The 22,819-nt window shown below is 40.0% G+C and overlaps 1 protein-coding gene across 1 annotated transcript in view; it reads left to right on the plus strand.

Moving 5' to 3' along the window:
• The window catches only part of FSTL4 (follistatin like 4), a 521,826-nt gene that overhangs the window by 162,897 nt on the left and 336,110 nt on the right, over window positions 1–22,819 (plus strand). Inside the window, exon 5 of the mRNA XM_090064753.1 lies at window positions 9,295–9,543. Coding sequence (XP_089920879.1) covers window positions 9,295–9,543 — 249 coding nt within the window. The remainder of the gene's footprint in view (window positions 1–9,294; window positions 9,544–22,819) is intronic.

Genomic DNA, 22,819 nt, shown 5'->3' on the forward strand with positions numbered 1-22,819 from the left:
AAATCACTGTCCTGAATCAATACCACCGAATCTGAAAGCCCTGGCTCACTGGGTGCTGCTGGATGGGGGGGCAATCCCTGTTGCCCCCCACTGCCCCATGTTGCATGGGGGGGCTCTGCGTAAGCCCCAGCCCCCTGCCCCGTGGCTGTCCCACCTGCTGCGGCTCTGACCCTTTAAGAAAAAAGAAAAACAAGAAAAACCCCCAACTCGCCATTCCTGCCCAGTGGGGGGGGAGGCAATCCCTGCTGCCCCATGCCATGCGGGGGGTTCTGCATGAGCCCCGGTAAGCTCTGAGGCCGTAGCAGGAGCAGTGAGTACAGGGAGCTGGGGCAGGCAGGGCATCTATGCAGGGGCTGAGGGAGCAGGCGGGGGATGGGGCCTGGCAGGGGTTCCCCCATGGTCCTCCCTGGCCCTCCCTCCCCTGCCCCCTATGTACGAGCTCTGAGTTCGGTTGCAGTTCCATGCTGCAGCCACCGGGGACTGTCCGAATCATCGAAGCTCTCCGAATCTTTTCCAAAGATTTGGAGAGCTTCGAATCGAATCGATTCAGACCTTTTAATTAGTCCCCTGATTTGATTTGGATTCAGAGATCTGGCCACTGAATTGGGCTGAATCTCCTCCGAATCAAATCACCACCCAAAGCTTCAGAAAGTCCTAATTTTCTCCCTTGGAAGCATGAAGTAAGAATACTTTTAATATCAAGTAACTCTCATAGATAATCCTTTAAGTACAATATTCTTTATGACTCACTGACTTTCGAAGTTTCTCATTATAGGAAAGAGAATACTTAAATCAAGTTTTGTCTACCAGAAATTAATGACAACAATGCACTGAGCCAGACTTTCAAACACTGAATTACAATTTTCTCTCTCAATTATTGCAGATGTAACTTACATCATTTCTTTTATTTTTTTTTTAATATCCATTCCATCTGCTGTTTCATACACTCACAAATGTACTGTTTTCCACATAAATGTGCTAATCAAACTTTGGATCCCAGAGTGTTTGATTGAGGCTGAAATTAGGCAACATTTAGTTCTAATTGTATCCACAGTACCACAGTAGGACACTTGTGATTTTCAGGCCATTTACAATATAACCTGTAATCCTCCTCAGAGCACTGTCAATTTTCACAGACAAATTGTCATCTAATTTTGAGTACTGCTATTTTCAGAACTGTTGGGCACAAATAACTTTATTGCTAGATGGAGTAACACCAGTACAAATTAAATCATTCTCTCAGTACACACTGGGAGGTCATAGAGATTATTTACAATGACAAGTCTCTTGCCATATGAAGGTGTTCCCGTTCTTTTAACCATCTTATGCTTTTCCCTTCTCTACAAATTTCTTTTTGTTGTGGGCTCATGTTTTTTATTTGTGAATTCAAAGCTACACTCGGGGAATCCTTTTAATTAGCTCTTTAGGTTAGAATGGAAAGTTTTCTGGGAATAGATTGTGTATCCTGCCTTTTGGTCACATCTGTATTTTTACCTTTATTCACAAAGGAATTCTGAAGATGGGGATAGTTCCTCTGCCATTGATTTGTCTTTATTATGGAGGTGTTGCTGCAATTGAATTAGCCACCTGCCCTTTTACTGATCCATTTTGCTGTATCCACTTCAGGACACTGTAGCTAAACATTGCTCTTATGGCTGCCAGTTTAATATGGTATTCTTGATTTTAGTCAAATGCTCTGCTTTTAAATTGTGTCATATAATCATGAGATCCATCTGATTAGTCACACTGATCTCATTCCCTGGACAGCCTTCCTTGAACTGTCTTGCTCAATTCTACACTGTAAAAATCAATTGCAAAACTCCTAACATCAGTAGCACAACATCTGTCCATACGTCATTCCCACTTGGATTTATTTTAACTTTTCTAAGTACTGATCACTTTCAGGCATCTGCTATTAAAATAATCTGCTGAAGAAATGTTTCTTCCTTCCAATAATTAATGGGATTTCTATTAAAAAAATATCCTGGGGACAAGGCCATGTTTCCTTCTGTACCAGAGATGAATTTGAGATCCAAAGTCAGAACTTAGAAATGTGAGCATTATGTTGGTGGTTGGGAGAAATTCCTAGCTTTGTATTGTGAGGACACTGGACCTGAAAATCATGACATGATATATAGAGAAGCTATTAGAGATCAGTTTGGGAAGCTTCCACTTCCTTGCAGGCCTTTGCAGTTGGAATCATTTAAACCCTGCATAATATGCCTGGCAGTAATATACTAACATCAGTACCAATAAAGTCATCTCTAAAATAATGAGATTATTTTGCACGTTTTATTAGTTTTTGATTTGGAGATTTTTTAAATGCACTATGAGGTATACAGAGAAAAGAAGGTGAAGCAGTGTGATTAGAGCCAGGGCAGAGTAGCCCTGGTGTGGGAGAGGGCACGGAGCGGGGTCATCCCCAGGCTTGAAGTGGCAGTGCTGCGTGGTGGAGGAGCTGACAGGTGCTAGGGGTCTATCCCCTGGCTGACTGGGCACATTTTTTTATCTCAATATTATCTTATGGTGGAGTTAATTAATTTACTGAGCCCTAATACTGGTGCACATGTGGATGGTGATGCTTTAGTACAGAGCTAATTAGTCAACTCCCTAGTAAAGTGCATGTGTAGATGTACCCACTATCTTTATTTTCCTATAGAGTATCTTAACAAACATCATATATTATAATGTTTATCCCTATCCTCGGAGGTCATAATATCTCTTTCCATTGGAACAGTCTGTGTGCATTACACACAAACACTACGTAAGAGGAACAACACAATCTCCAAACTGCCTTATTACATGAAGGTATCGAAACACTTGTGATTATAAAATCAGTTTATATTTTTGATCTTACACCAGTGTCACATGTCACAAATTTTAATTCTCATATCTGTAGCAAAACAGACAACTTTCTTGTTTTCTTTAAAAAAATCAGAACACCAAAGACCAGACACAGATAATTGTATGCATTGGTAGCACTTCAGCTAACACACCCTGGTTTAATATAGATTTTCTAAGATGGGTTAACTTCTTTTGCCTCTACATTTGCATAATAGGAATGCAGTGCAAAAATATATATATTCCAGGATTGTTAACAAATTTTTGCTCATTGCTTTACATTTTATTAATGAAGCAATAATAACTCACATATACATTTGTTAACAGGAACCCACTGCAATTTACATTTCTCCAAATTGGTAATACTTCAAAGCATGAATTATCCAAAAAGCATATAATAAGTATGTGCTAGTGAGGGAAGATGAAAGGACCCATACTACAGTAGCTACACCTTTATTACCAGCCGAGACCAAATAAATAAAGTTAAGTCAAGTGTCAAGTACACAACTTATATGTGTATAGCTATATGAAAAGGTCTACCATCTGTATTCTTCACAAAAATGTCCAGTCCTGGTGCAGTTTTATTTCTGGAGGTTTACATTGGACATAAGAGTTTTTAAAAAAAATAAACTGAGATTGTAATGAAATAATACATTCACTGCTTATTTATGGACTTTTTAACTTTAGAGGTTTTACTTTTCCCCCCCCTTCTCAGTGTTTAATCTCTTTCCATGCTATGCTGATAGTAAATTAGTTACTGTAACTGATTCTGGTTTGTCAAATTAGTTATTTTTTGGGTAGAAATTTTCCATGGTTAGTAAGATCTACAGATACATGCATGCATGAGGTCTCCTACATCTAAATCAGCCTTGCTGTGCTTGCCTTCTCCATATTTTCCATGTTCCAACAAGAAATGTTGCAGGCATATTGTTCTGTAATGACTAAATAATGCCTCTTAGGTAGTATAGATTTCATTAAGTTATAACAAAAAGAAATTCATAAACAATTTTTTTAAAGTTACATGGTTAGATTTTCATTCCGACTGAGTAAAAATATATTGCAAGTACACAGCGCTTCATAAATGCTATTGAATTCATAAACCACTTATAAAATAGGTACATATTATGGCTTCCACTTTAAATATGGAGAAAACAGATTAACAAAACCTGGGATTTTAATTTTTCTCCTTACTTCATCTAGCATCCTTTTAATTCTTTGGGAATTTTGCCCAAGTAAGGAATAGTGATTAGGGATGAGAGTGTAAAAGGTGTATTATAATAAGTTGAGTGTATTTAATGTATTCAACAGTGTGTAAAATGCAGGCAAGGTCTCTATCTTCATGACTTAATGAGTGGCCAGAGGATGGATAGTCTCATAAGCCCAAGAATGCCAATTGCCTCTTCATTTTTCTTTTAAAGTCTTGTGTTGAATTAAAAGCCTTCTGAATGAACTTGACATGATTCCTGATCTGCAGTTATATTCCTGTACCTATTAGGCTGATTTGGGCTTCAGCCAGAATTCCAAACTTTTCTTGTTTCCTGTCAGAATCCATTTGAGAAGTTGAATCCTGCCACTGATGAAGACAAATGGATTGGTTCTCTCCATCACACTAACTTTTAATATAATATATCAGCTTAGTCTCTGGCCATGTTTGGTAAATTTAATTAGCGTTGAAAAGTGGTTTGTTTTGCAAGATGATCAATTTTTAACCTAGGCAAATGACTTTATAACTAATAAATTAAATGCATGATATCTTTTTCATGCAGCATGGTGGGGCTCATAAATACTGCAAGCAGTTAGCTAATATTTTCACTTGATTACCTTTTCCATTACTGCTCCTTTTAACCCTTGTAGGAGTGGGGAACTCACTCTATTTTAATAACATGAAAGAAAAATATTGACAGCGGGCTTATTTAATTGGTGAACTACCTCTCAGTTTTCATTCTTCTCTTAAAAGCAGAGGACTAACCTCATGGTGTTGGTGTCTTAGATGACAGTGTATGGCAATTCCAACTTGATTTGGCGCTTTGAATGGACTTCTGAAGTTTATTGTAAATAATTATCACAAAGCAGAGCAAAATGTTAAAGTTCACAAGAAGATCGTGGTCAAAAGCTCAGAGAACTCTGACTTCCTTTTGACTATTGTACTTCCTTTAGTGTGACTATTGGCTAACTTTGCTGCGTTGACCCATAAATTTCTAGGTTAGGTGCCTAAAAGCCATGATAATATTCAGCAAATTCTTAAAATAAAATGTTTTGGAAATGCTGCATGTGAAATCATCCCAAATACCCATTGTTTGAGCATTTTCAGTTTGTAGCAATGTTTTCAGGGTTTTCCCATACCAAAAAGTTAGCATTAAACTTTTAGACGTTATAACAGGGGCCATGTTTCCAATTATGTTTATAAAATATCTTGCATTGATAGTCACTCTACATGTTGCAAATGTTTTGGAAAACTGCACAAGTAATAATTATGTTCCAATTATGAATACATAAAGGGGAGAAAATACTTCTTCTATTGAAGCAAGCAGAAATCTTGTCATCAGGAGTGATTATAAGAATTCTTTTTGGTAACTATTTATATGACTACTTATAAGAATTATTTTTGCGTGATTGATAGCCTTCTATCTGAGATGGACCAACATTTTGGATGTAACAATTAGGTATTGAGGTTCTGTCAAAATTTACCTCTAAAGAGATCTGTCCTTTTATTGGCCATTAGCTCATCTTCCCCCACCCCCTAGCAGTTCTTCATATTTCTTATTCTGCTATTAGCTGTGCTTGGCTTATTTTGGTCAGACCTGAAGAAGAATGTCTTGCTTTCAAAACCTTGTCTGTTATCCCAACTACACAGTTGGTCCAATAAAAGAAATCACCCTGAGCCATCCTTTTTTATTGCATAATTTCTGGACTATTATGACTAGAACACCGCTCTCACACTACTTAGTCTGCTATCAACATTGGATGCCATATACATGAGGTTTTTTTGACAGAACTTTTTAGAGCTTAATATCTTTAAAGGGTTGTACAAATCATTTTGCAGATATGGGGATTTTAGAAATTTAAGATCAGTCCAATCATGTCAGACTTACTGAATGAAAAACTGCCTGAAATCACCTTTTTGTTAGTTATATAGTGTTAGAAAAGGTTCAGTGTCTAGGAGAATATCAGAAGCCTATGAACAAAGCAAATAGTATCTTGAAAACCAGAAATTTTTAAAATAAATTATCTCGTGGTATCCACAATGGTCATAGAAAATCAGAACTATGTAGAAGTCTACATCAGAACTATGTATTTAGTTACTTATATAGGAATTTGATATTATTAAAGGTCAGAAATATTGGCTGCCTATACATGTGCTTGGAGGTGGGAGAGGGGCGGCGTTTTAATTAGAGCAGTTCCTGGTCAGCCACTCTTATTAAAATGCCACAGTGTCACACACATTGAGCTCCTGTACATTTAAAAATGGCCACAGGATGGTTTATCTAAACCTTGTTTGACGAGGTTTAGTTAAAGCACCCCAAGGCCATTTTGAAGCATGCAGGGGCTTAATACACACAGTGACACTGGAACGTTCTAATTAGATGTGGAGCAGGCTCAGTCCATTGAGTCTGCTCTAACAAATTCTAATTAGAACAGAAAGGAGCACATGTATAAGCACCCATTTACATTACAGTGAGACTACTAACTTTTGTTTAGACAAATCCAACAATATTAAGTTGGACACAGGCTAACATAAGAAAAAATACACCATGATAGATGTAGAAATATTGCCCCTAATAGTAGTTCCATAACTACTGGTGTCCATAACTACTCTGAGGTGTAGGGGTAGCTGTTAATTTTAAGAGCTGACTTGCCACAGAAGACAGAAATAATAGCCTAGTGCAGATGGGGAGATTTTGGATGTATTAGGGGTAGAATGCTTTCAGTGAGAGTCATGTACATGTAGAGACATGTAGGTTACATGTAGAGTTGGAAACAATACCCAGTTCCTGAGTGTATTAGCTACACATTGCAGAATGTCTACCAGAGAGCATGGCAGCTAGTAGGACTCCTGCCTCATTGATACATTTTTAGTGAGTGAGATTTAAATTTTATTTTAGTGACTAAGAGAAGGCTTAAATTACCCATATCATCTCCCCCCAAAAACAATGCGTCCATACAGCTAGCAGAAGGTTATGGCCCTAAATTTGCAGCCTACACCAACAATTTTGCTCACCTTTCGAAGGCACATCAGTAGAACTCTGCATAGGCATAAAGATGTGTGCGTGAAGGGTGGGTGGGCACAGATTCCTGCAGGATCTAGGGTCTAAGAAGGAAAACAGCAAAAAAAATTTGCTTTGATGATTTCGGTTTGGAGGTACGGGGTGTAAAAGTTTCTTGTGTTCAGTGTTTTATTGAAACCTTTCATTTTAAACAACCACTGTAACTTAAACTCCAGTAGCAAATTCTTACCTACTTTTCCAGTATACTTGAGTAAAATAACTAACCAATGAAATGCTCATAACAATGTTGTTCAATAATGTTTCCTTATTCAAACATTGGTATGTTTATCCTGATAAATGTACAGCAGATACTGTAATTATAAACGGCCTTGACAATTAGATCAAGTAGAGGTTGCATGTAGAGGTTATATTCCTGTGGATATTTTGCCAAAACATACTGAACAATTAGTAAAGCAAGTGAAAGATACTGAGATATGCCTCTTAGGGATGGTACTTTTTACGCAGCTCAGAGACACTTTGACCTTCTAGTTTATTATGATTCAGGGGAAAAAAAATCTATATTTCCTAGCCTGACGGGGTTGGAATTTTAAAGAGCTATTGAGTCAAATAGTTAATCGTCCAATTTTTCCTTTTGAATTTACAGTAATAAAAACAAAAGCTTAACTAGGACATAAAAGATCGGCGTTTGTTACATATGAAACTTTGCATTTTGTATACATGTTTTAACCAAAGGTCCTATGTTTGGTAGTATTGCATTTTGGGTTAGTATGTAGTAGTGGGATATTAAATCAAGCTTGTGCAAATTGTTGGCTACTAACTTTGTGTTTTCTAGCAATTTCCTTTTCTAATTTACCATGTTGAGCTTATTATAATTTACATAGCACAGTTTGGGGAAACTCTCATAATTGAGTATAATTCTAGTAATTACTCTTTGTACAGTGGCTTACCTGGAAATTTCCAGTCCTGTATAAATCATAATATTGTTAGTTATGTTGTAAGCCTATGAATACAAAATCTTCAAATGCTACAATACTGCAATCTCAGTTAACCTCCCACGCCTTTTAAAAATATCATACAATAGATAAAATAAGTGTTCAGTCCATCATGTTAATACCTGAAAAGAAAGTTTCTTTTTATTATATTTACCTGAGGCCAGAATCAGATGGCCTTGTTTATGCTGGGAAAAACCTTTGGGAATCATCCTTTAGAACTAAACTCCTTATAAGCAGTGATTTTCGGCCTAGCTTCTCTTGTGTTGAAGTCTGTGGAATTTTACAGTGTCACCAATGGAGAAAAGTACTAACCCAAATTAGTAAAGATGTTTAAGCATATAGCCCATAGGTTTTGAGGTGCTAAATGAATTGCAGTCAACTTAAAGAGCCGGTCAACCCCATAATGCAGAGCAATGTAACCACAGTATTTGTCACAAGGATAAGTTTGCACTTTGATTTGCTTCATTCACTCAAGAAAAATATTTTCTGTCATAACCTACACAAAAAGAAACTTTGGCCCTTGCAGTACATTTTCCTCTTTCTAGTTTCTATCCTAAGCAACTAACTTAGAGTTGAAACTGTTGGCCACTGTGGTTCCTGCCGTTGCCAGAAGCAACTGGCAATTTTCAAGGAAAAGATCTTCCCCATGTCTGGGGTGTTATTAATTATTGAGGCCACTACACATTTGTCCTTTCAATACTTTAAGTGGAAAAGGAAGAAAATAGCTCAGAGTCATGTGTCAGAAATGCAAAATATATGTACTGTAGAAACCTAGTCACTGCAGCTGTGGTTCAGTAAATACCTAAAGTGTATAGAATCATAGAAAGAAGGACTGGAAGGGACCTATAAGATCAGGTAGTTGGGATCAAATAAGCTCAGCCTCCTCTTAAAGACTGGCAGGGGTGGTGATTGTACCACGTCTGCTGGAAGAGTGTTCCAGATTCTAGTTAACCATATGGAAGCAAACTTTTCCTTGATTAGCTTGTTTTGTCACGTGTATGTCGTTAAACAAAATTCCTACGTCTATTGCTATCTAAAACACCACAACATTTAAAATCTTTGCCAAATCAGGCAAAAATAGTCTCCATATCAGATTAGAGTACTGTCCACAAGATGACCATATGTAGTTGGAATCCTCCTATGCTATAAATTTATAATAGATGTGCTGAAACAAAAGAATAATTAAATTCTGCTCAACAAAATATAGTTAATATTCATTTTTTTTCCTTTTCTAGTGATTTATGGACAAGATGGCCTACATGCATCATGTGAAAAGAAATTCTGTGGTCGGGGAAGTAAGTGCGTGGTTAACAAGGAGACTAATCAGCCAGAATGTAGATGCTTAGAAGATTGCAAACCTAGTTATATGCCAGTATGTGGATCTGATGGCAAATTTTATGAAAATCACTGTGAAATCCATCGAGCCTCATGCTTGCAGAAAAAGAAAATCTACATTATCCACAGCAAGGACTGTTTCTTCAAAGGTAGGACATGATTTTAAAAATACCTATGTTTTGTTCATTATCCATCTTATCTTAACCTGGTAAATGAGGGCTGTATGAAACAGCACCATTTCATTTCAACTTCTGTTTCACCGTTTCAAGAGGACAAGTGTTTTGTTTCGGGTTCTGTTTTGTTTCATCAAAACTGTTTCGCTGTTTTGACATTTCGCCCATAGGCTATAATGGGGAAGCATGAAACTGCCTATAACTTTGTCATTTCTTGCCTGATTCAGTTGAAACTTGAATGGTGGTAGCCCCTTCTGAGGCCACGAGGCCTGCCAAGTTTTAAGGAGATAGGTGCAGGGGTTTCTGGGAAACCACACCATAAGCTACTGACGAGCAAAACTTGTGATGTATGTGGTAAGGCACAGCTGTTTTTCCATCCCTCTCCCAGAGCACTGGGATTGGAAGGGACCTCAGGGAAGGATCACAGTCAATATAAGAGCAGTCCTTCCCCCCTCTTCTCCCTCCCTCTCCTTAGTTTTTCTTTAGTTGCAAGCAAGCGCAGCTTTGAAACATTTCAAAACTTTTGAAACATTTCAACTGCCCTTGTTTTGTTTTGAGGCTGTTTTGAACCCTTTCGTATCATTTTGATTTCGCTGTTTCAAGCTTGAAACAAGTTGAAACAGTGTCGAAATGAGACACCTGGTGAAATTTCACATGGCCCTAATAAATAACTCTGCTACATTTTCGAAGAGATACTTTTTTAAAGGATGATTTATTCCAAAACTCTGGGGACTGTAGCACAGTACTTTATGCAGTGGTTTAACCCACGAATACGTACCCAAAATGTAATCAAAGTAGGAAATGGCAAATAACAAGATTACTACAATAGGTACACTATATGTAATGTTTTATATACTTTAGTTTCTAGTGTAATTTGTTTTGCAAAGCTTTGAACAAGACAAATGCATAAAAACAGTATAGTGTATTATACAAAGTGTGTCATGGAAAAAACCATAAAGTAGCCATTTTCTCCTACAAGCAAATGGGAAGACAATATATATTGCTTGTACATGGCAGGAATGTTCTCTTGAGGTTTGACAATGGATTATACTTTGGCTAGGTACAGGCATCCAAAAAGCCTGAGGCAGAATCAATCTAAGTTATGTGGTTTTCTGTAAGCAGTGTAGCTCAGGTTCACACATTCACCCTTTATGAGAAATAACATGTTGATATTGATGTGGCAGAGACATTCATGATGAGAGGAATAATTAGCAGGTCAGTTCAACTCATACATTTTTTACCCAGTAAAAGTAAAACACAGCCTAAGAATAAGTCCTCCATGGTGTAAAATGCTCCCTCAGAAAGAGTGGCCCAGAAGTTACAATTCACAGACCAAAATTCCAAAATGCCATCTATTCTGACAATGGCAACGGTCACCAGACAATATAGTTTTGTCACCCCTAGATCATTTGCGTGGCTGAAAAAAATATGTATCTGCTATAGAAAATTATGGCCACAAATTCAGGTCTTGGAGAACAATCCATTCAAACAATTGAAGTCTGGATTCTATTATCATTGGTGTCAGCAGTTGAAGGTAACACAAATGGAGCTCTGCATGGGAGTTTACTCCTTTCAGAGACTCCTTTTAAGGTTTTCTTTTGATTTTTTGTTATTGAGTAACTCATGAATGCAGAAGAGAACTCCTGAAAAAATGCTATTCTTTTCTTTTATATTCAGCCAGGTCCATTTAGCCTTTCTTTAGATATCATTGAAATTTTTAGAAACTGCTTATTATCCTGTTAATTGAGAGAGATCGGCGATCCTACCTCTAGATAATTGCTGTGAAGAGACGGTGTCTGCTGATTATTGTAAATGTCTTTCAAATGGTCTATTATATTAAGGTGTTATAATTGTTACTGAGTTCTGTAACAACTTCCAGATTACAATAGAGTTCTAGCACCTGCCAACAAGTTTGCATCACCTATGCACAACTTGTACAGATTCTGTATTAATGTCATTATTAAGACCTGACTGATGCTGGTGAATGTTTATTCAAACTGATTTTGGTAGGTCTACCACACAAATATGGCCAGAATTTTCACATTTGGATACTTTTTGGGGCTCAACTTCAAATATGGGACTTGATTTTTCAGACTGGCCAGTAACACAACAATTGAAGTAATATGTAAGCTCTAAGTATTTGGGGCTTCTCAGTGTATGTCATGCTGGGCACTCACAGTGACTGAATACATTAATGTACATCTAATACAGATAGCTGATCCAAGCTATGTATTCATTTGGGACTTTTCTAAAAGGAAACAATATAGATTACAGACCTGATACCAGTTTGCATTAGTTTTACACTGACATAACTATTGGCTTAAATTGAGTTAAATTCAATTTGTATCTCCTTGTTTTCTTAATGAATCCCCCTGTTAATTTACAATTTTAGCTCTTTGTATGTATTTTATTAAGAATTGTGGAATAGTATAAAAATGGGAAAATGGGCAAGAGAAATAGGGTGAAATTTTAATAAGATTCTGTTGGCTGAGTCCAAACCTAATCGTGTTGTACTGTCTTATGCCGCATTTAACCAGGTCAAATCTAATTAACTTGCCATGCCTCTGAAGATATGCCTTTAAGAGTTAAGTACCTTCCTGTATTTTAATTTTCTAGTACACTCTCTTCTGGAACCTGCAGTTCCACACTCAGAGTAATTTGTTATTTTTTTATGGCAGAAACAGTGGGGAAAATCAGAATAGAGGTAACTGTGGACACATTTACATGTGCTGATTTAAGGTGCATTAGCCATTTTTAAGGTGCATTAAGGGAGTGGGTCTACACGTGTGCTCCCTTAATGTGCCTTAAAAATGGTGATTTTAAGCTAATTGTGGCTTAACCCATGTGTAGACACCTTAAGGTGCCTTAACACTGTCTATGTTGACTGGGTGGGCCAGAGCCAAGCCTGCGGGGACCTGCACTGTTGCTGAGCACGCCAAGATGAACAAGTGGTAGGTGCTATTCTCAAGGTGCAGATGCTGGAGTTGGAGCAGCAGTTCTAGCAGCAGTGGTACCTGTAGTGTGCCGACTGACTTGGGACTAAGTCAGCAGAGGGGCATGAGGCACAGGGGCTTCTGTCATAGCACAAGGGACAGGCCCCCACATGACTTGTTGCAGGGGAAGGGGCAGTGCAACGTGGGCAGGGCCTATGCTAGTGACTACCCTGTGCTGTTCCCTTGGCGCAGGTTTGCTGGTTGGACGATGCAGCTCTGCAGGGGTGGGACACCTTGCTGCCTGCCCAGGATTCAGGTGCCCTTAGAAGCCCACACTGGGGCTCCTGCCCAGGACAGCAGTGCCTGGCACAGCTTTCTCTCCTCCACCCACCTCCATCCCAGTCAAGTGCCCAGCCTCCTTGCCAGACATTGCCTGTGGGAGAGGTGGCATGAATTCCTGGGGGGCTCTGAACAGTTTATCCCAGGCAGATGGCACAAAGCAGGGTGGGGGCTTAGCTGTGGATCAGGCAGGCCAAGGAAAGAGCCTGGATACTGCCCAAATTGTGCCCAACTCCCCCAGGAGCTGACGCAACCTCGCCCATGGGCAGTTCCTGGCAGGGAGGCTGGGCACTTGCCCAGGATGGAGATGGGTGAAGCAAGGAAAGCCATGCCAGGAATTGGGGGCAGACACAGTCCCAGCATGTCTGTTGTCCTTGGTGGGAGCCCCAGCATGGGCTTCTAAGGGTGCCTGAATCCCAGGTGGGAAGCAAAGCATCCTGCCCCTTCTGGGCTGCGTTGCCTGGCCAGCAAACCTGCCTCAAGGGAGAGGCATGGGGGAGCCACTAGCAAAAGCAGAGGGTCATTGGGAGGCTCTTCCCTTGTGCTGTGACAGGAGCCCTCATGCCTCCTGCCCCTCTGTTGATTGAGCCCAAAGTCAGTCAGCACACCAACAGGTACTGCTGCTGCTGGAACTGCTGTTCCAGCTCCATGACTTTGCCTTGGAGAATAGCACCTGCTGCTTCTTGATCTTAGTGGCACCTTGCAGCCATGCACAACTGGTGCCCCCTGAGTCAGGGGGGGCAGGGGTTGGCACCTGCAGAAGCTGGCATCAGTGTTGACATCAGGGATGAAGCTGGTGGGCACCTGCAGATCCACCAGTGACATCGGAGGTGAGGATGGCCCTGTTGGGTGGGGCGTGTGCCCTCCGCAATGATCCCCCTACCAGTCACTGGTAGCAGTGCAGGGCCCTGCAGGCTTGATTTGGGCCCGCTGTCATGCAGGGGAGACAGAGAGGGGGTTAGAGCTGGGTCCAGGTTGATTGCATCTGGGGGGACTGGAGGCTCCCGTCCCCTCTGCTGGTGCCGGGCTGCACCACCCAGCTAGGCTGTGGAGGACTTCAGGTGGCTGTCCAGGGTGCTGACCAGGGCAGGCTACAAAGGTGTTCACCCAGTGAGCTGCATTAAAATGCCTTAAGGTGTGCATATGTAGACACACACATAAATTGGCTCACTTCCTGCCCTTTGGGCAGGGGGCTGGACTCGATGATCTCTTGAGGTCCCTTCCAGCCCTGATGTCTATGAAATCTATTAAATTAATGCACCTTAGGCTAAGGCGCATTAATTTTAGGCATGCATAAAATCACTTGAAGACGTGCTCTGTATTGCTTTTTCAGTAGATAGCTATTTTCTTGGAAACTGTTACCAACACATGTTATAAGAATGCCTTTTAGAATTTGCTTTCTATACTGGGGATTATATCAGTCTCTCCTATTTTCAAAAGCTATCTAACCAGTGCTATTTGGCCAAGGAAACACAAACTTGGAGCAGCCTGTATTCTCAGGTGGTCCATATTGGTGTAACACTATGGAGCAATACTAGAAAGTTGCTGTCAGGATCTGACTGGCTATGAAGAAAGGAAGACAGAAAGCTGGAAGGGTAGATCATTCTGTCACCTGAATTTATTTCATTCCTGAAGATCAGAGAGTACTAGAAAACCTTTCTCAACCTACTCTGCCAAATTGCTATCTTATTTTCTTAATTTTTCAGTGTTACAGAGTATCTAATATGCATGAAGTTGATGAAAATTATAAAATTGATCTTTTGAGCATGATTAGTTTACATTGGATGTGCCTACATGCATTTTACTGCTGGGTAGACTAGCTGTGCAGTAAAGCGTCACTTGTCTACATGTGCACTGGTATTAGAACAAGGTAAACTAATTAGTTCTGCCACCAGATAGTACTGTTGGGGACAGTAGTATCTTACGGTGGGGTCAGTTGTTGTGCTGCAATGCACATGCAGATGGTGACCAGGTGAGGGTCATACTCCTGTCTACCACTGCGCAACATAGCTCAGCACCCTCATGCCCCAGCCAGCCCCTCCATTGCCTGCTGCTGCCATCTGGAGCCCAATGCTGACTCCCTATGCCCCCTGCCAGCCTGGCTCTGCTCTATCCCAGCTCAAATTGCAGCTGTTCTTGAAGCAGAGTAGAGTGACATCTCAGTACCTTTTACAATCACGGGCCTCTGATTTTCAAAAGTCTGATGAAAAGTCTGTGGCTGATCCAGGGATATAAGTGAGGTGTCAGGAGTCTCAGACTAGTGGCCTAATCATTGGACCATCCTTCCTCTTTTTAATGAAGGAGAAATGACTACCATTCAGATTTTTCAAGTGATCTATAGTAATTAGATTAGACCCAGAATCAATACAGCTTGTCTTAAAAAGGATTGGAAGTCAGAAAAAGAATACTGAGCATCAAAAGGGACCAAAGGGCACGTTAGAGGATATGCATCACTGGAATTTATGCAAATCTTTATTCTATTAAATATACTTCTAGAACACATTGATCTCTGGCTTTTTTTTCCCCTTTAATAATATCTTTGGTGGGTCTCCAAATAATTAACAAGTGACATACTCAATCCTTGAATTGAATATTTGTGCCCCAAGGACTACTTGCCATGTAATAAGTCATTGTTATAGGATGAGGGATGCTTGGACATCCAAAGCGAGTATCAAAGCACCTCTTCACTTTTTCCTAAAAAGAGCTAGTGAAAGAAAAAGCCCAATAACTGAGTTAATAACGTAATTTTTTTAAAGAAATGCTACAAACCCACAAATCGGTTCTCAGCACCTCTGAAGATTAATTGTATATTTCTCTCCCTTCCCTGGAAGGTGGTCAATTTTTTTTTCCATTTTTAAATATAGTTTGCCCTTTAAAATTATATCTGAGGCCCAATATTTTATTCATTCTTTATCTCATACACTGTAAGAGAAAATGAGTTCTCATTTCAGCAATCAGGGCCCTTGCAATGCCTATATTATACCTAATGATACAATGTCATGCTTGCATAGTTTTCTGAACAAACCATGAAAGTATGTAAGAAAAGAGTAGTTTAACATTCCAGTTTAAGGAAGCCCTTAAACTTTTGGCAATAGGGCTATATTAATAGTTGCTGTTTGATATTTTATTTGGGGTATGTGGTTTCGGCATATTGTTTCAGCCATTTTAAGACATATCATCACCAGTGTCAAGAGTTTGAAGGCCACCAGGTAGCATAGTAGATGGACATGAGTCAACAGTATGGGACACAGTTTGAACTTGTCCACAAGGGCATTTGTTGTCATTGCAAAGGTGCCATTGGTATAGGCTGGAGGCACAGTGACCAGGTCCAGTTCAAAAATGGTTGAGAAGTGCCCAATACTAGCATGGCCAATTAAATCCTGGTTGACTTACTGTAGGGTCAGAGATGATAGGGTGATTGATTGGTGCTTGTGCTGACCTTTTTTCATTCCACTGAGTAAATAAGGAAAAGTCAAAAGGATGGACTGTATTGGATGTCTTGAGGGGAGCTGAGCTTGTGGTGGGTGGAATAAGTCCCAGTTAACTGGCAACATAGGACTGTTGTGGAGTCTGGCTAGCAAGTTTACTCTAGCATTAGTCTGGTGGAGATGAGGAGGGGCAATGTTCCTGAAGACTGGTAACCATGGAGTGGAGTGGGACACATTTTGCCTGACACAAAATGCATTGTAGCATGTAGTTGGGTATCCACTAGTTTGCTGTGTGACGAATGAGGCCATACAAGGGCACAGTATTCTGCAGCTGAGTAACACAGTGTGAGAGCAGATGAACATGGCCTGGAGGTGTTGGCACCCCAAATGGAGCCTGCAAGTTTGGCAAGTAGGTTATTCCTTGTTTTGATTTTTAAAGCAGTTTTCTGGAGATGTGATTTATAAGTGAAGGTCTGGTCCAGGGTAACTCCAAAATAAAATGGGTGGGTTTTGAATGTAAGAGACTGACTGTTTAAGGTGATAGTGAGTTCACGATTAGCACTGGGATTATGTAGATGGAAAACACTTGAGACAGTCTTTGAGTTATTTGCTTTTGAGGCATCATTTTAGGTAGTACTCGGACATCAGTCTCATGTCTCCATCAGTTCTGGTAAATAGGATATGTGTGTGTGTGTGTGGGGGGGGGGGTGGAAATACACTCACTGGCAAAAAGAACAAACCAAACCAACCAAACAAGCAAGTAAGCAAAAACCCCTTCCTCAAATTTTGTTGGTTTTATTATGATTTGAGAAATAAAACATTTGGGTTAAAATATAGAAACAGCCTCTTTAGCTGAACAGATAATCTAGGTACAATTCTTGGTTCTGTTACAGAAATCCCAAGTAATTCTGTGCCTCCATTTCTGACTTTCTTTTCTTTTCTTCTTCTACCCCTTGTTTATCTTGTCTACTGGGAATGTCAGAAAGTCCCTTAAAATAGGGGCCTTTTTCCTTGTTAGTTGCTACAGGACCTAGCACACAGAGGGTTTCAGTTGCTGCCTCAAGATACTATTAACAATAAGTTGTTATGCTGATAAACTTGTATACTGACATAAAAACCAGCAATTTGAATCTTTGTGTCTCAGGGATTGAAGAAGAAAGCCTAACAGTGCAAAATGTTGTGTGAGAGAATCGAGTGCCGTGTTTATCTCAGTCAGTAGGCATGTGCTCTCTATTTGTTTTCTATAATCAGCATAAGTAGATAGTTTAATTATTTGAGCAAGATTAAGTTGATGAGAAGGGCTCTTCAAGGTGGTTTTTCCCTGTTGGTGTCTTCAATTAAGATTAAAGTGCCCAGGTAGCTGCTTCTGACTAACACTACAGATTGAATCCTTATGCTCTGCCAATTTATCCAATTATCTGAGTGACAAACTTGATACCCTTTACACACAACTACAGATAAAATATTTTGATTCCATTTCAGTGTCTGAGCAAGGTCTATACTTAATAAGTAATAGCAAATCTAGCTAGTCTGTTGCTCGGTTTTAATTTGTTTTATTTCTTCACCTTTAAAGTGCTGTAAAATGCTGCTCTACTTGACAGTGCTATATTGAGGATTTAGGATGCTGGGGAAGGCATAGGAAAGAATCTGGACAATAGATTTTTAAAGTGCTAAGCTAACTCCTCCATCCAAGTTATGGGATGTAACAACCTATGCAGCCCTTGCTTGGTTTGTGTTATTCACTGGCTGAAGTCTGACCTGTTTCATATTTCCAGGATTTTGACTCTGAGGGTAGTAATAAGTAAATCATTCAAAATTTTTGTAGTAAAACATTCTCATTTTTTTGGAGGAGGGGCACAAAGTCGGAAGCTCTTCATATCAAAAGAATGGCACTCGTCTTCGCAGGGAATGGATGGTGGCAGGGTCAGAGTAAGGCTGTTTTGGAGGTTAGGCATTCAGGGATTAGGCAGGAAATCCTCTGAATATAGGTTAATATCCATAATGGTATCTCTCGTTTTCTTCATTGTCTCTTGCTACAGTTTTACCCTATCTCTTCAGTCCCATTTTTTACTTTTCCTGATAATTAGTCAGCATCATTATTCAGGTTACCTAAATGAGATCTCACTAGATGGCAGTTCACTATTCAAGAAGTGAAAAGTATGAATAGTTGCTAATTTGTATTAGTAAAAATGTTCAGGATACATTACAGTTCCAAGCTGGACAGACAAGTACATGAGATCCTACAATGCTCTAAGGTCTGAGAATCAGGGAGCTACTGACAGAATAAAGTGGAAGCTCAGTACAGGCTGTTGGGGAAAACTGGACATAGAGGTGATACCGCTCATCAGTAGGAAGTTGACTCCCCACAAGCCCTCTCCTGAAAATAAAACATGGTTGCCCATTTACTTTCCTGATTTCCACAAGGGCAGTGTGCCCACATCATGCTGTTTCAGTAATGGGAGGAGACTGCAGTAGCTGCACAAACATAATTCCCCTTCTCAATTTTCAGAACAATTAATGAATGACTTGCAAACATTTCTCAAGACTTTAGAGACGGAGGGAAGTCAGAATTTTTCAGCGAAAGTCTCTTATCTTCATGTATCAGCAGAAGTGTTACCACTTCTAATTGATATACATGCAATTGTTGCAGCTGAAAAAGCCTGATCTATAAACGAGCTGCCTCCATATATCTTCATTCTGTATGATGCTGAAGTTTGTAGTTTTTAGGATATCAGTGGAAAATACCTTAGTCAAGACTTCTCTACAATGTGACTGTCCTTTTCACATGTTACTATTATGTGCTATGATATTTTTGGTAACTTTAGCGTTTAGTGACTGTAGTGGGGCAACAGAACGTATAAAAATGAAATGAATTTGTTTTCTAAAAGAAAAATAAAGGACCCCCCCAATATTGACAGCCATCCCCTTAGTTCAAGTTCATATTTCATCTGTACATATACCTATTTGGTGTCCCAGCATGATGATTTTCTGTCCTTACTGTGTTTTCCCTTAGTAACAGTTCCTTTATTTCCACTCCCATTCACTTTTCTTTCCTTCCTTCTTTTTATTGCCAACTAGTCTCTTCATTCGTTTTTCTCTCACCATTTTAGCTACTAAAAGCTACATACACTACATATTGTTCCCTCCAATTTTCCTCTCCCATCTCATGCCTTTCTCAGCAATTTAGGAATAATTTACTTCCCTGTCAATGTACATACATTAGAAGATTTCTTTTCCATTTAGAGCTATCCTATTGCCCTTTCAGGTTTGGGAGCTATGTTTCTTTCTACCTTTGTGCTGGGTCAGCACTCTTAAAATGTTCTCCTGTCCATCAAACTTGCATTATAGAATGAGTAGCTGCATTGACTTTCTCTGCTTCATTCTTTGCTTTCACTTTTGTCAGATAATGACATACCTTTTTTCTCTTGGTGTATTATGTTTTATAAAAAAAGTTCTGTTTTTCTTGCTGGGATTTACAGTAGTTTTCTACTGGCACCACTTAGATTTAATTTGTACTGCTGCGTAGATTCAGTGCAATGAACTGACCGGAAGCTTGAACTTTCCATTATAAAAGTACTGTTCCTTTGATGATTTCCTTATTCATATTTTGATTAAGTCCAGTCTAAGCAGAACTCTAATTGCATTTGGCCTGGTAATATGTAACTAGAAAATTGGAGCCTCACAGGAACGTGAGGAAACTCTAATATTCATATTCCAATCTTGTTCCCACCCACCTACAAAAGTCAAATGCCCTATTTACCCAAATCCAAGATGATGTTGAATTAAAGATGCCCCCCTCCCCAGTAAGTTGATCCCATACATGGAAAATTATACAGGTGTCATGCAGGAAGATGCATTTATTTTGAGGCAAAGACCTGGCTGTTATTTACATTTTCATATGAGACCATGTTGTGCTTTTGGATAATTTTTTTCCCATTCATGAATCTAGTATCAAAGTTTTGTGCAAAATTGGAATGGAAATCTGTTTAGTCACCTTTAGAAGCGTATAAGCGTAGGCTAACCGAACAGGATGAGTGGCGTGGCCATAGATGATTCTGCCTTGAACAACGGGCTGGACTACATATTGCCTTCTGAGATCCCGTCCAGCCTTACTTTGCTATGATTCTTCACTATACTGTAGGCACGGCTGTTTTTTCACCGTTGTTCAAAAGGGTGATGATACTTTCTCTGTGTATCATATTGCTCTCCTTACCCTGAGACACTTGAAGAATGAAAAGGAAATGTTTTTGTCACTGTCAGGGAAATGTCATTGTCCTTGCATAAATATTCATCTGTGCTTTGGAAAAAACATATTTAATCAATCGTACAAACTACAGCAGGTTCATGGTTAAAATATGACAGGACTAAAAAAAGAAAAAAAAGAAATGTTCTTATTTACCACAAATTCTTTTATTGATAGGGTTACAGAATGCCTAGGCTAGTAGGTTTGTCTTCCATCTGCAACTTCAGGTATCCCTCTCTTCTCCATCTCCATTAAGATTTTGCTTTAATTTTGGAAAGCCCCAGATTATCTTTGTCTGTTGACAGAAATCTTACAGTGCTTGAATACAAATGAATTACAAAACATATTTAAAAGTACATGCGGGCAACTAACAAAGCATACACATTTCATTGACCTTGTGTAAAATACATAGTCAGCCTCCAGTGTTGTTTTTTACAACTGTATTTTATTTGTCACCTTCTGTGCTTTGTACTCTGAGCAGTAGTTTGTTCTGAAAAAGCTATTTTAGGAAATATTCCTAAAAGGTTTATTTGATTAACTTAGTGACTGCTCCCCTTACCCATTTCCTTCAATTAGTGAGTTCAGTACTGATGTACTATGTCTGCCTGTCTGGTTGCAAACATCAAGGAAATCTATTCTTTGTAATACTGTTTATCTTTGAAGCTGGAAAATGCATTGATTGTGAATCAACGGTAAATTTTCCAGTTGAAAATCAGTATTTGACATTTTAAATTTGCTGTATTGTTAGTACAAATGCCTCCATGGTGCTATAAAGGATTTAGAACTGGTGGCAAGTATATAGTTAATCCCATTTGAAAAAAGGCAGAGGTCTCCGGAGTCCAGGACTGATTTCTTAATAGTGATCTTTTCAACCTCAGTATGTCTGAATAAGGGATTTCTAGGCTTGCAAAACTACATAACTTCTACAAATAACAGTCACTTTATATTTTTAGGATAGTAAAACTGGTTTGACATATTTGCTTTCAATAGAGCTGGTAAAGTTCTTAATATGCAGAATGCATCCTCTGTTGTACAGCGTATTACTGATTCCCCCTTTTCTCTTCCCTCGTAATATCAACAGGGCCAAATCACTTCCACTCTACTGCCCTTCCCATGTGGTACTTCAGACAGAGCCCCTTATTCACTGGTCTTTTCGAGACTGATCAATTTTCTCTAGCTTTTCAGGGCACGTGCTTGAAGCTACGTGTGACAGGAAACCAAAGTTTTCTGTTAGTAAATATGGGAAGATGGGCGACTAGCCTGGCAACAGAGGTGAGCAGAGCTCAGGGAAGAGGTGATCTGAACACCAGTGGATGAGAGGAATAGGGCAGACGCACCGGCAGACATAAGCTGGGGGCTGCGGACAGCAAAGCCATGCTGCAGCTGGGAAGCAGGGCGAATTGCTCAGTAGGACTAAAGACACACAGCTGTGCTGGAGCTAAAGTCTCGCCGGATTAGAAGGGGCTGTGCTCCGAGGCACTTCAAAACCCTACAGAAGAGGGAGGGTGGACGGGCTGGTGCACCACAGGGAACAGAGCTCCCAGGAGGGGAGGAGCTGCCCGAGGCACCCTGACTGGCATGGATTGCCTTGAGACCGAGAGGCGAGGGCCTGGTGGTAAGAGGACTGGCCAAGTGTTGTTTTACCCCAAGAAAGGGAAGGAAAGGGAAGGGATGTTTTGTTTTAAGCAGATACTTGTCTTTTTGTTGTTGTTGTTCTAGTCAAACCAACCAGGTATGGCTATAAGGGGTGAAGAGGAGATGATGGGGTGCCTGAGAGACAAGCTATTGAGCCCTTCCAGGGGTAGGAGCACAAGCCACAAGAATGGCCGAGGGGCACAAGGGTGTTTCGAGTCCTGCCACGGCTGGGTGCAAGATGCAGACAGGCTGGGACCGAGAGGGTCAAAGCCTGAAAGAGCAAAGGTGAGAGCGGTGACTTGAGGCCAGAAAGGCTAGGGTCAAACCCCGAGAAGGATGCAACAGGAGCTGGCACCCAAGGCCCAGAACAGTGGACTTAAGCTAAAGGGAAGCCCATCCAGAGAAAAGGGAGCCAAAGCCTCCAACAAAGGATTGGAGGCCTGAGTGGGGCAAATATTGCATTAAGGGCAAGCTGTCCCATTGAAGTGTTCACCGATATCATCTGCAAAGTATGGGCATGACTAGGGGCAGAAGTAAGTCACACATTTAGTCTTTAAGAATGACAGGGCCCAAGAAAATGGGCACCAAGCAGGAAAGGGAGAAAGAAAAGCCCCATAGACTCACCGGCTCTGTGGGTCAGCCTCCCTTCTTTCCTCTTTTTAAAAGCAAGGCTT

Source organism: Crocodylus siamensis, chromosome 10 (assembly GCF_052110815.1).
Source record: "Crocodylus siamensis isolate JL-2025a chromosome 10, ASM5211081v1, whole genome shotgun sequence".
Lineage (NCBI taxonomy): Eukaryota > Metazoa > Chordata > Crocodylia > Crocodylidae > Crocodylus > Crocodylus siamensis.